At 49.0% G+C, this 15,518-nt stretch overlaps 1 protein-coding gene across 3 annotated transcripts in view; it reads right to left on the bottom strand.

Moving 5' to 3' along the window:
* The window catches only part of FARP1 (FERM, ARH/RhoGEF and pleckstrin domain protein 1), a 303,524-nt gene that overhangs the window by 13,475 nt on the left and 274,531 nt on the right, over positions 1 to 15,518 (bottom strand). For all 3 annotated transcript variants that reach the window (XM_061133571.1, XM_061133572.1, XM_061133573.1), the window contains exons 17-19: positions 8,150 to 8,231; positions 2,826 to 3,063; positions 574 to 704 (exon numbers count right to left, since the gene is read on the bottom strand). In XM_061133571.1, coding sequence (XP_060989554.1) covers positions 574 to 704; positions 2,826 to 3,063; positions 8,150 to 8,231 — 451 coding nt within the window. The remainder of the gene's footprint in view (positions 1 to 573; positions 705 to 2,825; positions 3,064 to 8,149; positions 8,232 to 15,518) is intronic.

Raw genomic sequence — 15,518 nt, 5'->3', positions numbered from 1 at the left:
TCCTTTTCTTCCACCTTCATTTACCTAATTTTTTTTTTTTTAAACAAGCAATCTCAAAGCCTCTCAGAATATGGTGGGGAAAAAGTAAATAAGCACATCAGCCAATAAGGAGAAAAAGCAGAATATGAAGTCAAAGGATTCATCTATCTTCTTCTGACCCAACATTTCTGAATTGCCACTGTAATATTCAAGGCATTTTCCCAGTTGTCTCCCCAGGTGGGGAAGAAAGCCTCTTCAGAAGGAGCGTATTTTAATTTTGGGGTGTCCATAATCAAAACGCTCTAATGTAAGTCACTGCAAGTCTTTCTTGGGGCTTCCCAGGTGGCGCTAGTGGTGAAGAGTCCAGCTGCCAATGCAGGAGACATAAGAGACACGGGTTTGATCCCTGGGTGGGGAAGATCCCCTGGAGGAGGACGTGGCAACCCACTCCAATATTCATGCCTGGAGAATCCCATGGACAGGAGCCTGGTGGGCTGTACTCCATGGGGTTGCAAAGAGTCAGACACGACTAAAGCGACTTAGCGCACACAAGTCTTTCTGGTTTCACCTCCAGAGTGTGCAGAGAGAACTTACCCTTCCTGGGATCACAAGATTGTCAACGCCAATCAAATCTTTCTTGAGTTCATGCAACTTCTGGAAATTCTCCATCTTAATCATTGTACCGTGAAGCTGGGCCACCATTTCCGTGATCTCTGCCAAAGCAGCTGAGGAGGGAAACAGACACAAAAACTGCAGCATTCACGGCTGACAAGGGTCATTTCCCCCTACATCTTGAAGCTTAATTCTCCAGGGTAATATCCTCTGGTGACTGAACTATGTTAGAAGCCTTTCTTCTAGGGAAGACACTGCTATTTCTCAATAATAAAAACTAAGTGATGTACTTTATGTATTGATTTGCTTGCTTTAAGTTTCCTTCAAACCATCTTGAAAACGTCAATGCCCCCTTCATAGCTCGGTGGTGGACAGCTGTCCTTCAGTTAGAATTACTTGTTGGCATAAAAGGGCAGCACCGAGGGGTAAGAGTGCCTGGAATTTTGTCCCCAGGACAGAGATTTTTCTCCCTGTTAGCTGGAAAGAACAGAGCAGAGTGAGCAAAGAGGCCACAGAAAAATCCCGAGCTAAGAAGAGATCTTTCTGGCAAAGGGTCTAGCTGATAGTGTAATACTTTTGGGCGACGAACATTCCAGCATGTCCTGGTTTTTCCTTCTGCACTCATTTATAGTGTTTACCAAGATGGCTGCAAAGAAAACTGCAACTAAATTTCCCAATATTGGGCACATCTCCCCTACACTGATGGGCTCTCAGGGTTGGGGCCTCGAGGGTCAGGCACAGACTGAGCCTTAGAGGAGGAGGATTCTGCCAGGGAAAGGACCAGAAGGTGTTGGGGCGTCCAAGCGGAAGGAATAGAATATGCCAAGGCCTGAGGTCGCATGGTTTGTTTTAAAGACTGCCGTCTAAAGCAAGTCAAAACCACGTCTCGAGCCATTTCCGTTCCTGTTGCATGAGCTACTGATATCTTCATTGGTGGTGGTATTGGTGGTTTAGTCACTAAGTCATGTCTGACTCTTGCAACCCCATGGACTGTAGCCCGCCAGGCTCCTCTGTCCATGGGATTCTCCAGGCAGGAATACTGGAGTGGGTTGCCATTTCCTTCTCCAGGGGATCTTCCTGACCCAGGGTTCAAACCCAGGTCTCCTGCACTTCAGGAAGATTCTTTACCAACTGAGCTACCAGGGAACAATGTCTTCATTACTCTACCAAATCTTCCCTTGGGTTGCCTTTCTAAAAACCAAGATTAAGTTTACATGCTTTAGATGAGACCCAGATCCCGACATACTAACGGGTGTGCAAAGTCCCGTAATCTGTCAAGAACCACCCGGGGAGGGAGCACTGTGTACAGACTGGCTGAAGAGTGTCCTGGCCCCAAGAGCTACAAGGGCTACAAGCCCCCAAGAGCTACCAGTCCAGGCCAGGGAGTGCAGACAGTAACAGACCACAAACAACACGAGAAGAGGAGGTAAGTTCAAAAAGATGTGTGACAGTGGGAAAAGCATGGTCTATAGTGTCAACTCCCATCTTTGGCAGGCTGAGCAACACTCACAAATTCTTTACCCCCTCTGAAGCCTCTGTTTTCTTATCTATAAAATGAAATAACAACCCTTCTCTCATGGGGTTGTTAAAGAAGTAAAGGTGTTAATGTTAGAAAGATACCTGGCACAGTACCCGGCCCAGGTGCTGAGGGAGGGACAGTGAGTAATATCATCATCATTAGCTGGTAGGGAAGGATGGTCACGAATGTGGGTTCTGGGTTTAGGTTACAAGTCGTTTACTTTGCAGCTGTGTGACTCTGGGAAGGTTCCTTAACCTCTCTGGTCTCAGCGGTCCCCATATGTAAAATGAGCTCATCATTATCTTGTAGGCATTTCTTGAAGACTGAGAGCTGATACACCTGAAATGCTCAGTGTGGTGACCTCACGAATGCCCAGCAGCAAGGAGCAGTAGTGTTTATTACCAACCGTTTCTGGTGGCCCACCCAAGGGGAAAGTGATGAGCTTCTACCATGCAGGTGAATGGAAGCTTTTTGGAAGGGACTGACTCTCAGTGGAGCTTCTCCAGGGTTCTTTGCACTAAACCACCCAGGATGGAAGGAGAAAACGCAGGCAAGAGGATGGAGAAGAGAAGCGAGTCATTACTGCCTTCTTGACAGGACAGACCAAGAGGGAACAGGAAATATCGGACCAGGTTCTACAGAGCGTGTCTGCCCGGCTTGGGACACAATCCCAGACACCTCCCCCTCCCCGCCCCCAACACACACCCCCACTCACCTCGGCAGTCCCTGAAGTCGGTGTGGCTGGGCGGGTAGTGTTTGCACAGTCGCTCCAGGACCTGCTTGTAGTGCATGAGCCGGTGTAGCGGGCGCAGGAGGAAGGTGTTGAGCGGCAAGTAGCACACCTTCTGCAGCTCGAAGTCTCGGCACAAGCCCTCCAGCCGCCGGGAGCCCCGGATGCCCGTCTCCAGCGCCTCCAGCGCTTCGCTGTGCTTCCACAAGTGCGCTGCCAGTTGCTGGTGGGGGAGACGCGGGAGGGGGCGGGGCCGCGGAGAGGGGCGGAGTCTGGCTCAGCCACGTGGTCCGCCGCGTGACCCTCCCAAGGCATCACCTTTGCTTTCATTATGTCATCCCACTTGTTTAATCTCATGCTTTTACTATTTCACTATTTAAGTTCTCAGGATGACATAAAAAAGCTCTATAAAAGCACAGAGCAGTTTAAAACACACAGGGATCATAAAATATTTGAGATGTATATGGAACACTAGAGATGTAAGTGTCCTTTTAAAACAAGACGTGAAACTCAGGGGAAATGAATGGGAGTAACTTCAGGGGGCTTGGGGTTTTCTCCTACTAAATGTCAAAAAAAAAAAAAAAAAAAAAAGAAAGAAATGCCAAAGAGGCCAGGGCCACTCAATAAACGTCACATAGTGAAAAGTACACATTTCTGTTTGGCTCCCTCCCCTTTCCTCATGTAATAACTGAGCATCTGCCGTGAGACACCTGCTCTGCTGGATCCTGGGGAACGGATGGGAATGACAAGCCTTGGTCCTTCTCTACTGGGGTCTGACCAAGATCCTGTGCTTGGGCAAACTTTTGTCAGGCTCCTGAACCTTCTCCCAGACCTGGCTGTATACTTCCTTGTACCATTCAGTTTTAGAATCCTGTTATAAGTCAGTTCAACCAGAATCCTCCACCCTTGACATTGGGGGTCTCCATCTGCCACTGCCCACCAGGGGATGTCTTCACCTAAGAATCCTATTAGGTTGGTTCAGCTAGAATTCCCCCTCACAACCCTGATGTTTCCTCTGAGTACTTTTACACCCTCTGAGCCTGGCCCTGATCCTTGGCTGGAGATCCCCACTGCACTGACAGCTGAACCCAGTCTCTCCCCCACTGTAAAGCTCTCCTGCAGTGTCCCCGCACCTACTGCAAAGGTCCTGAACTAAGTCTGCTCTACCATCCTTAACGACTGCTGCTGAATATTGTTTTCCTTTAACCGGTGGTGGTGGAGACACCTTCAGGGTAAGAAGTCTGATAGAGCATTCCAGAAGGGATTAACTTCCCATGGCAGCTATTGTCCTTGTCTTCCCCCTCGTTCCCAGAAGCAGGCTCACTGTCTGTGTGCCGACTCCCAGGACAGCTAGGTTCCCAATCCTGGCATCTCCATTCCCATACCCCACAAAGAGCTGGAAATCCAGGAGTCCAGACATCAACCCCCCCACTCTCCACACCCTACTACAACTGAGGCTGCCCCCCAATCCTCTCACCCCAGGATGGGTGCTGCCACCTGTTACTCAAGAGAGAAAAACTGGGAGAAGATTCCAGTCCTTTGCCAAGACCTACCAATTCTACCTCCTGCAGACAGCAAGCCTGTTCCTGGCGTCGCCCAGTGGTCACTGCCCTTGTTCTGGCCACTGCCAGGGTGTCTCCATCGGGGTCTCCGCCTCTACTTCTGCCCCCGACTTTCGAGTGACCCCAAAAGGAACTTCCACCAACGCAGTCGAGCACACTGCCTCTTGCTTGGGACATGCCAAGAACTCCCACCATCTCAGGACAACCTCCAGAGTCCTCGGCAGGGTGCATGGAGCCCTGATCAGTGATCTCTCCTGCCCCCCGATTGTGGCTTCCTGCTACTCACTCCGGGCACCTACTGAACAACCTGCCCTTGAATATGCCAGGCTCTCGCACCCAGAGCCATGGCACAGGGCCCCCTGCTCCTAAGGGCCCCCTTCAGGCTCAGCTCTGAGGCTTTCCCTGCTCTCCAGGCTGAGTTAATGACTCCTCCTCCTCCTCCTGGACCTCCTGTCCCCCTTAGCCGTTATCACGTGGTCTCCCTGTTGAGTTTATTTGGTGATTTAAAAAATATAGATATATAGATTCATGCGTGCTGTGCTGAGCTGCTTCATTCATGTCCCACTCTTTGCAATCCCATGGACTGTAGCCCGCCAGGCTCCTCCCTCCATGAGATTCTCCAGGCAAGAATACTAGAGTGAGTTGCCATTTCCTCCTCCAGGGGATCTTCCCAACCCAGGGATCAAAACTGCGTCTCCTGCATTGCAGGTGGATTCTTCACCACTGAGCCACCAGAGAAGCCCCATATAGATTCACAGAAGTTGCAAAGACAAGTCCAGGGGGTCTTACGCACCCTTTCCCTGGCCTCCCCTCCTGCTCACATCTTGTCTAACTACAGCACTGGAGCCCAACCAGGACGCTGACACTGGGACAGTCCAGCGTTTATTTGGATTCAGCCAGTTATACACACCCTCACTTGTGTGTGTGCATATTTCAGTGTGTGTGCATGGGTGTGCGTGCATGTAGCTCTATGCAGTGTTCGCACACATGCAATCCCTTTTTTTGAGAGTGTCGATCCTGTCACTACACACTCAGGACCCAAAACACACAGTCGGCACCTCCAGGAGGCCTGCTGCCCGCCTGCAGTAATGAGCAGACGAACCACTGCAGGCATCCCGCTCAGGCAGGGGTCTTGCAAGGCTCTGAGTGCCTGGAGAGGTGGGTGCAAGTTCCCTGGAGCACAGAGGAGAATATGAACGATGGGGTAGAGTGGGTGGAGGGGTAAGGGACCTGGCAAAACTGTCCAGGGAAGGCTTTCGAGTTTGGACTGTATTCTCTAAACCACAGAGAGACAAGGCAGGTTTGGAGCTTCATCAGGGTGGCTGTGATGTAAATGGTGGCTGGGGAGGACAAGAGGTAGCTGGTGAGTCATGGGGAAGAGAACTGAGAGCCAGAGGGAGGGAAGCGCTAGGAAATGAACAAAGGGGGGGGGCAGGAGGTGACCAGGCCTTGGGGGGGGAAGGTCACAGGGGAAGGGTCAAGGTACAAGGTGAGGGCTTCCTCTGTATGTGTGGATGGCGAAATGCTGATGCTTCCAGTAGAACATTTCAGCCCGGGTGAGAGATTACCACTGGGTGCCTCTGACTTTTAGGCGGGATTGGAGCCCTGGCCAGCTCACTCATCCCGTGCGGAGGGTCTGGGGACAAAAGCCAGTGATGTCCCCAGCCCTGTTGAACACCTGCACGTATGCAGGTGGACGCCCGGGTAGGGGGATGGGCAGGAAAGACTGCAAGCTGGAGCCCGTGCAAAGCACTGCAGACAGAAATGCCAACACTGGCACTTCTCTAGAACCTTCTGCTGCTCCCCTCCATGCTTTATAGAAATCCCCTATAACCGACAATAACAGCCACAATAAAAAATAAAAATAAAAGTAATTTATTTTCTCTAAAACGCTGCCAGAGTCTGAGCCTCCCCATCTATTTTTATTTTGTTTGCACAGAGTTCCGCGCCATAAATGCTTGTGGCGTTGGCACAGTAATTAAAATGCCAGCACAACCGAGGAAGCCGACTAAATGCAAAAATGCCAGCTCACTAGACGGAGGGGGAAGAACTGCCCTGGGTGGAAATCGGGTCCATTTTTAGGAGGTTTTAGATGCTAGCTGACCGGAGAGGAGCATGGATGTCTAAGCAAGGGCACCCTTCCGTGGGAGGGTCGCAAGGGGAACTGGTAAACAGGGAGAACTCCAGGGCTATCCCCGAGGGGGTGGGACATTTTCAAACCTCAACAATAATTGTAACTCTACCAGTGCTTTTGACATTATAGGCTCTCAGCTAGTATGGATGGATGGTAGATATAGACAGACAGAAGGATGGTTGGATGGACTGAAATGGTGACGGGACAAGCAACCTGCCTTCTTTAGCGGGTAGATTTCGCCTGCAATGCAGGAAACGCAGGTTTGATCCCTCAGTTGGGAAGAACCCCTAGAGAAGGAAATGGCAACCCATTCCAGTATTCTTGCCTGGGAAAGCCCATGGACAGAGGTCGCAGAGTCAGACACGACTTAGCGAAGTGATTAAACAACAACAACAAGCTTAGTTATTAGTTAAGGTTGTTAGACAGGCTTTGGAGGTTGAGATATAGGAAGATTGCTTTAAAATGTTAAGTATAAACATATTCAGGCTTCCTTGGTGGCTCAGACAGTAAAGAATCCACCTGTAATTCAGGACACCCAGGTTTGATCCCTGGGTTGGGAAGATCCCCTGGAGAAGGGAACGAATGTTGCTGTTCACTCAGTCGTGTCTGACCCATGGACGCAGTCTTTGTGACCCCATGGACTGCAGCACTCCAGGATTCCCTGTCCTTCACTATCTCCTGGAGCTTGCTTAAACTCATGTCCATTGAGTTGGTGATGCCATCCAACCATCTCATCCTCTGTCTCCCCCTTCTCCTCCTGCCCTCAGTCTTTCCCAGCATCACAGTCTTTCCCAGTGAGTCAGTTCTTTGCATCAAGTAGCCAAAGCGTTGGAGCTTCAACTTCAGCATCAGTCCTTCCAATGCATATTCAGGGTTGATTTGGCTACATACCCCAGGATTCTTGCCTGGAGAATTCCATGGACAGAGGAGCCTGGCGGGCTACAGTTCATGGGGTCGCAAAGAGTCAGACACAACTGAGTGACTAACACACATACACACAGAAATATTCATATTTGAAAGATAAATTGTGTGAGTTAAAACATTCCATTTTTAAAGGAATTACTAATGGATTCGAACGAAAGGCAAAAATGAAAATTTCAGACCTAAGGGGTGGAGGGGTGGGGTAGATTTCAAACAAGACGCAGACTACTGGTTCGCTCTATCCCAACATTCTGGGAGACTTTCATTCTTTGGTGTCATATAGATATTGCTTAATGGTCAAAAATATATTTACCTTATAAACTAACTGAAAGTCACAGAATTGCCTGGAATTCCTACATAGCTCTGAATCCAATATTTCTGTCGAAGAAGCCAAAACGTCTACCAGTGAAATGCTCAGTCAACCAATGTTTCGTCTACACAGCTTTTTTCAAATGACTCATAGAAAATACCTGTTGGTCTGGTTACAACACAGAGCTTTGGAAAAGTACTGAAAATGCCTTCCCCAGAATGACTGGATTTTCTTTTATGCAGCCAAATAAAATTATCCAGACGAGGCAGGAGTCCCCCAAAGCTGTGCTATATGCAGATGTGAATCACAGGCGGGGATCACAGTCCGAGTTATCTTCCCAGGGGAGCCCCGCCCCCACCTCACCTCCCCACCAGCAACTCACCTTCATCCCCTGAATGTTCTTCAGCATCACGTCTCCGATTCTTTGGTAATCTCCTCTGATGTGGGCATTCGAGCGGCCTTCCCTGGGAGCAAAGGGTTGGAAACCAAAGCGTTAGCAGTGAAAACATGACCAGATCAACGTGCAAGCCCCAGATGACAAACCATCAACCTTCACGTCTTCCTATCCGCTAACCTAACTGTACTTTCCTTTCTGTGTGTGTCATAGGACATCAGCGCCAGAAGGGACTTCAAAATGACCCCACTACTTCTGCAGACAAAGAATTCATTCCATTTTTGCTCTGAAAAGTAGCAGGTAAGAGCCACTTTGTGTTCACTTTAATCTGATCTCATTTTACATTTCTTTTTCCATCCACGCTTGGGTGATTTTCTCAGCATTAGAACAACGAGCAGATGACTTGCAGGAACAAGCTCATGAAACTGATTCTTTCTCACAGACTGGGACTAACAGACACTTGTAAGAAGCCAGGCTTAGCCTCAAAAATCAAGGTTTCTGCTCCCGAGAGTACTTACCTGAAGCAGACAAAGGGCTGTGTGAAAGGCCCTTGGCAAGAGAAAAATATAATTGAGGGAGTGCAGGAGACCCCCTCACGGAGGTGGGTATGTGAAGAACAACCCAGAAGAGGGCAGGATGGGGTCCCAGCTACTGAGATGGGTCAGGAGTCCCCCTGACATTGCTGGGTGATCAATGACAAAGATATGGGTGTTTTGAATGGAGCATCTGGGTATATATTAATTTCCCTTTGGCTCTAGGCTGTATCCAGTATTGATAATCTAAATCTAGGGGCTTAAACAGCAGTGAGTAAAGGAATATTAATAATGGCAGCTTCGGTTACTGAGCACTGACCAATCACTGAATCCTCTTGGCAGCCTTGTGACCAGGTACCACCATCACCCCCTTTAAACAGCTAAATACTGAGGCACAAAGAAACGAAGCAATGTGTCTAATGTCAGTGATCACAAGGCTGGAGCTGGGACCCAAGCCCAGGTACCCAGCCTATACACTTCTAGCCACCACGCCTGTGCATATCTGCCAATTAACCCACTGAATCGCCCAGAGAAAATTAAAACATGATTTTTCAACAACGAACCTGGCTAATATCTTCAAACCAACTGTTCAGGATAGCCAGAAGCCAATTTAAGAAAAACGGACAAACTAAAAATGAAAAAAAAGGTAAAAAATCTGGGCAGGGAGGTGAGACGTGCTCAGGGTGGAATAAAATACCTGCAACCCGAGTGTGAAGTGAAGTCGCTCAGTCGTGTCCGACTCTTTGGGACCCCAAGGACTGTAGTCCACCAGGCTCCTCCATCCATGGAGTTTTCTAGGCAAGAGTACTGGAGTGGGTTGCCATTTCCTTACACCCACAGGTGCTGCTGCCCTCTCCTCTGGCACCAGCAGGAATGATCCCCCTCCTCTCGGCATTCAGAGCTTTCCAGAACTGCCGGCTCAACCTCTCACACCGTAAGGGTCTCAGGATGGGGAGAGGAGGGCAGGGAGGAAGTTACTGAATGAGGCTTTCCAGGTGGTGCTAGTGGTAAAGAACCCACCTGCCAATGGCCGAGATGTGGGTTCGATCTCTGGGCTGGGAAGATCCCCTGGAAGAGGGCATGGCAACCCACTCCAGTATTCCTGCCTGGAGCATCCAATGGACAGAGGAGCCTGGTGGGCTGCAGTCCATGGGGTCACGAGAAGTCGGACTCGACTGAAGGGACTTAGCATGCAGGGGGCAGAAAAGTCTGAGCAGACAGAAAGGAGGGCTGGCTCCTCTCCTAGCTGCCCTCTCCCCACAGCGAGCAGTGACAACACCACGGACTCCACCATTTATAACTGAGCATAGACTGGGAAGTACATCACAGGAGAGACAAGCAACCAGACCCAACAGGGAATTAAAGCTTCTGTAAAATAAAAGGAGCGAGGGTACCCGTGATGTTCCCAGCCCCTGCCAGGGTCTTCTGCGGCTGTCTTTCTCTTTGTTTAATATTTATTGGAGCACAGTTGCTTTGCAATGCTGTGTTAGTTTCCACTGCACACCAGAGTAAATCAGTCACACGTATAAAACACATCCCCTCTTTTTTTTGGATTCCCTTCCCTTTTAGGTCACCACCCAGCATTGACCAGAGTTTCCTGTGGTCTGCAGCAAGTTCTTAGTGGTTACCTATTTTATACACAGTAGTGTCATATATGCCAGTCCCAATTTCCCAATTCATCCCACCCTCTCTCTCTCTGCCCTGGTGTCCTTACACTTGTTCTCTGTGTCTCCTTCTGCTTTACCAATAAGTTCATCTGTATCGTTTTTCTAGAAGGCCTGTCCTCTAGACAGCCTATTCCATTCTTTTCCACCCCGATGCAGAATTCCTCAATCCTTCGGCTTCCTCTTAGCCGCCAAAACAAACAAGCTGGCCGATAGCCTTAATTACTATGCACGTCTCTTCTGATTAAACTATGGATTCTCTTCTCGCCACTGCCTGCAATGGTTCTGTGCAAGACTGCTGCTGACCTCCGAGTCACCTAATCCACCAAGGGAAGTACTGTCACGGCTGCTCCTGGTCATCCACTCACAGCTGGAGGGTCCCAAATGCCCTAGCCCTGCTCTCGAGGCTCCTGGAAGCCTCCTCTCCGGCCCCCTGGTTTCACTCCATGTGACATTTTCAATCCTGTTTGCCACGCCCTCCTCTGCAGGCCAATCCTAATCTGTTTCTGTGTTTTGAGAACCCATCCCTGGCTATCTTCTCTCCCTTCATTTCTCCTTCTCCCTAAGCAAGCCTTTCTAGTATCCATGGTTTCAACTCATGATGCCACATCTATGACCTCAATGAGCTATGTAGTTACTGACCCAGGCCCTGTATTTTATGACTTTCAGAGGTCACTGCCCGAGTGACTTCATGGTGGTAGATATAAAGATGCCACAGCATATGTGATAGTTTAGTCACTCAGTCGTATCCAACTCTTGCGACCCCATGGACTGTAGCCCGCCAGGCTCCTCTGTCCATGGGGATTCTCCAGACAAGAATACTGGAGTGGGTTGCCATTTCCTCCTCTAGGGGATCTTCCCAACCTAGGAATTGAACCCGGGTCTCCTGCATTGTAGGCAGATTCTTTACCAACTAAACTCCAAGGGAAGCCACATCATAGGAATCTCAAACTCAAGAGATTCTGCACAGAGGTATTTATCTTGCTGCCAAAATCTAATCTCGTTCCTCCATTTTGTTCCTTAATGAAACAACTGTCTTGCTTCAGCCTCAAGCCAGGAGCCTCGGTTATCCACACTGGTCTGCCTCCCTCATCCGCATCCATCGGGTCATTCTTCCCCAAAGCAGCCTCAGTAGAGAATGCTCCAGCATCTGAGTTAGACCAGGCTCCCCTCTGAGATGGGGCTTCCCTGGTGGCTCAGATGGTGAAGAATCTGCCTGCTAATGCAGGAGACCTAGGCTTGATCCTGGACCAGGAAGATCCCCTGGAGAAGAGAATGGCTACCCACTCCAGTATTCTTGCTTATTGAATCTCGTGGACAGAGGAGCCTGGCGGGCTACAGTCCATGGGGTTGTTGGACACGACTGAGCAGCTAACACACTTTCCCTTTCCCCTCCTGAGACAGCACTCAATTCTCTGCTCATAATCAGAAATTATGCCACCCCATCAGCTACAGGGGTGTGGTATCTTTGGATCTTTGGCAAATGGTTCTTCATTGGATCACAACAGGGATGTTTATCATTTGGCTAGTCTGTGGATCCTGTGCGAGTGTGTGGGTGCAGTGGTGAATTTACAGGTTGCTTCTTCTCCTTACACACTTAGGGCAGGAAGGCGCTCCCGCCAGAAACAGAGGCTTCCTGCTGTTCAAACCACCCATCTCGCACCTTCAGCATCACGGGGAAGCTGGCTTAGGAGTTGGGAAGTTCTCCTTCCCTCCCCAACAACAAAGGAGGACCGATGTGCTCAGCGAGAACAGCCTGGTTTCAGTAAAAAGGGAAGACACAACTATGCTTGATTTCCAGGCATGCAGCTCTCATCCTGGAACCTGACCCCAAACTTCCAAATGGGCACGCCACTTGTCAATGCACATGCGACAGCTCTTCAGCTCATCCAAAGGACAGCATCTGGACGGGGCAGGGTGAGAACTGGGGGTCTCGGCTCCCACCGGCACTGAACAATCTCCCGTCTCTCACAGAGCATCCTGACCTGTGGGGAACCAAGCGCGGCGGGACAGGCAGGGAGGAAGGGCAGGGAGCTGCGATGGATTGACTTCACTTCCTTTCTTCCTTTGCCAACTCTTTATTAGAAGAGCAGTGCAGTGATGTTAAAACCCAAGACGCAAGGGGGACCTTCCTTCCTGCTTCGGCTGGCAGGCAGAACCTTATCTGTTCCCCTCAGTTTGCAGAGTCTTGGTTTCATTTGGGAAACTGCTCTGGGATAGCATCACGGATCCTCTGTGCCCAGTCAATCCGCTGAGCGGGGGCAGCCCAAGGGAATGCGGTGAAACCAGGCTAGGGCCCCGAAGTTCATGCGACCAATATGGGCAGCCTGGCCCCCTTCCGTCGCCCTCCCACCGCAGCACGTGGCAGGGGCCGGCCCTCCTTGGTCCCAGAACACGGAGTCAGCCCTCGGGAAAGGGGACGAGACCTGCACTCCTGCTGCTCCGCAGAGAATTACCGTCACGTTTGCACTTCCTCTGCATGTGAACGCCAGCGAACCTGCAAGTCCAGTGCACTGGCCTTATTGTAAAGAGCTAAAAGGTCACTTGATTATGGAGAACGTGGAAAAGTAATTATAACTCTTCCGGAACAGCCTCTGGACGTTAACCTCACAAGAAAAGGGTCCTTGTTGGGAAGATGGGGCTGCGTATTCACTGTCTGCGTAATTACTGCGTGACAATGCAGCGGAAAATCCTTTTGATAATTTAGCTCTGGAAACCCACGTACCAAGGAGCCTCCCAGATGCTGAATTCTGACCTGTGCACCATGATTAATGTGCTCCAGGGCACAACTATGTGTTATGTCAGAACAAGGTTGAACACACACACACACACACAGAATCTCTGACTCTTCCAGACCCTCTGTAAATGTTTCATTCACCACTACAGACAGACCAAGGCTCCGCCCTTTCCTCCTCCCTCTCACAACAAAACAAAGAATCAGCTCATTAGATTAAAACATAAAAGCAAAACCACATAGCCTGGAGCTAAAAGGGCTGACTTTTTCAACTCAGCTCTGGGTCAGGGTACTCTCTGACTCCAAGAAAATAGATTTAACTTTGTGAATTTTTAGGCCTCATTTGCAAAACAAACATCATGCCCTAATTCTTACTGTTCCTTGTGGTTCCTATGATTCTGACTGGGGGGGAGAGGCTGTAATGATGTGTGTCTGTGTGTCTGTGCTGTTACTGTGCAAGTTGCTGTGACGCTGTGGACTGTAGCCCGCCAGGCGTCTCTCTCCATGGGATTTTTCCCGGCAAGAACACTGGAGTGGGTTGTCACGCCCTCCTCCAGGGGACCTCTTGCATTGGCAGGCGGGTTCTTTATCGCTAGCACCATCTGAGAGGAAGCTATGCATCTATGTATCTGTATGTCTATGTGTATCTATGTAAATAAAAGAATATGTAAGTGAGCAAATAAGACAAATCTTCCACTAATATGTACGGTAGGAAGGGCAGCTGGGTTCAAAAAGCAACAAATTAGCCAGAGTAATAGATTTCATATGTGTGTGTATGTATATATTAGTTGCATGTAATAGATGTGGATTTCAATATTCTTTGATGAATTTCAATACCCTTTGAAATCCCTGGAGAGGAAACCTCATGAATGTGAACATTAATTCACATCGCCGCTTGCAGGGAAGGCACATGTGAGGCGTTCTTGCTGGGCTGGGGTACACTGTTTCCCCCCAGGAGCGACAGGTGCATGCCCATCCTGTCCTCTGGCTCAGGCAGACACGGTAGCCTCAAGCCCTCAGCCACCCTGCGCTCATCAGCTATGAGTACATTATAGATTTGCCTAAAGACATAGCTTTTCTTCTTCCAAGTTTACCAGGTCCAGTTTAATATGAGGCACAAGAGTTACAGCCCACTCACAGGCAGGCTTGATAGCACCAGATGAGACCTGGGTTTGGTTCTGTTGACGGCCATGCATTAAAACACAGCACAATAGAAGGGCACTTTCAAACTCATCAGTGGCCTAAGTGTGTTCCAGCAGAAATCCACCTGCAATTGGAAAAATCATTTCCATTTTTCTAAACAAACAAACCTAAAAGTAGCTTGCTCTGCAAGCACAGTGGGCCATATAGACAGGAATAAGGCAGACAATTCAAGAAAAACAGCTCCTGCATATGCTTGACAACAGGCAATTTTACTCCTGTGTTAAAAGGAAACAATCACCAACCACCACTGGCCCCCTAGGGGGACAGAGGGAAGCTGTGTCTGGGCAGGACACAGTGGGAAGACCCCAGCGTCCTTGAAGTGTTTTTTTTGCCTTTGAAACAAAGATGAAATTTTAAATAATAAATTGATATAAAAAAGTGTACATGCACTGCCCCCCATTGTATACCCACGATCCATATCTTGCCCTAACTTCCTTCCACCGTGTATTCTTCCAAGCTTTTTTCCAGGTAGGTCACACTGCCTTGTCTCCAGTGAGTTTCATGGTTTAATTTGAAAGTAAGGATTTTAAACCCTTTTCGCACAGCCTTCTTTTAAAAACCAGTGAAAATATTTTCAAACAAAAGCCTTTACACGAGAGAAGTAGATCTGTCTGAAGCAGGGAGCAGAGGGCTTGGATGGCCCGTCCTTGAATCTTGCGTTTTGAATACAACCTCAATGACTGGACAGCTCCCCTGGTGGGAAGCACTAACGGTATTTTATTTTTAATATTAACATGTTGCAGACTTTGCATGTGAATACTGATTTTCTAAGTGTAAAAGCATGGTCCATCATCATTTGCCAGGCACCCTTCTGCTTTGAGCCTTTGAAACACAACAACAAACTAAATAATCTTTACGATTTACCCCAGAGGAAACCAAGACATTTTCACGAATTTGTTTCATAAGTATTTTGAGGAACTATTGAGTGGTGGGCCCTGTGTTTGGTGTAATGAGCACTATTCATTTTCTTTTTTTTTTTTGTTAGTTGGAGGCTAATTACTTCACAACATTTCAGTGGGTTTTGTCATACATTGATATGAATCAGCCATAGATTTACACGTATTCCCCATCCCGATCCCCCCTCCCACCTCCCTCTCCACCCGATTCCTCTGGGTCTTCCCAGTGCACCAGGCCCGAGCACTTGTCTCATGCATCCCACCTGGGCTGGTGATCTGTTTCACCGTAGATAGTATACATGCTGTTCTTTTGAAACATCCCACCCT

This window comes from Dama dama, chromosome 30, assembly GCF_033118175.1.
Source record: "Dama dama isolate Ldn47 chromosome 30, ASM3311817v1, whole genome shotgun sequence".
NCBI lineage: Eukaryota > Metazoa > Chordata > Mammalia > Artiodactyla > Cervidae > Dama > Dama dama.
Note: the sequence above shows the minus strand (reverse complement) of the source record. Positions and strands in the feature narration are given on the sequence as shown.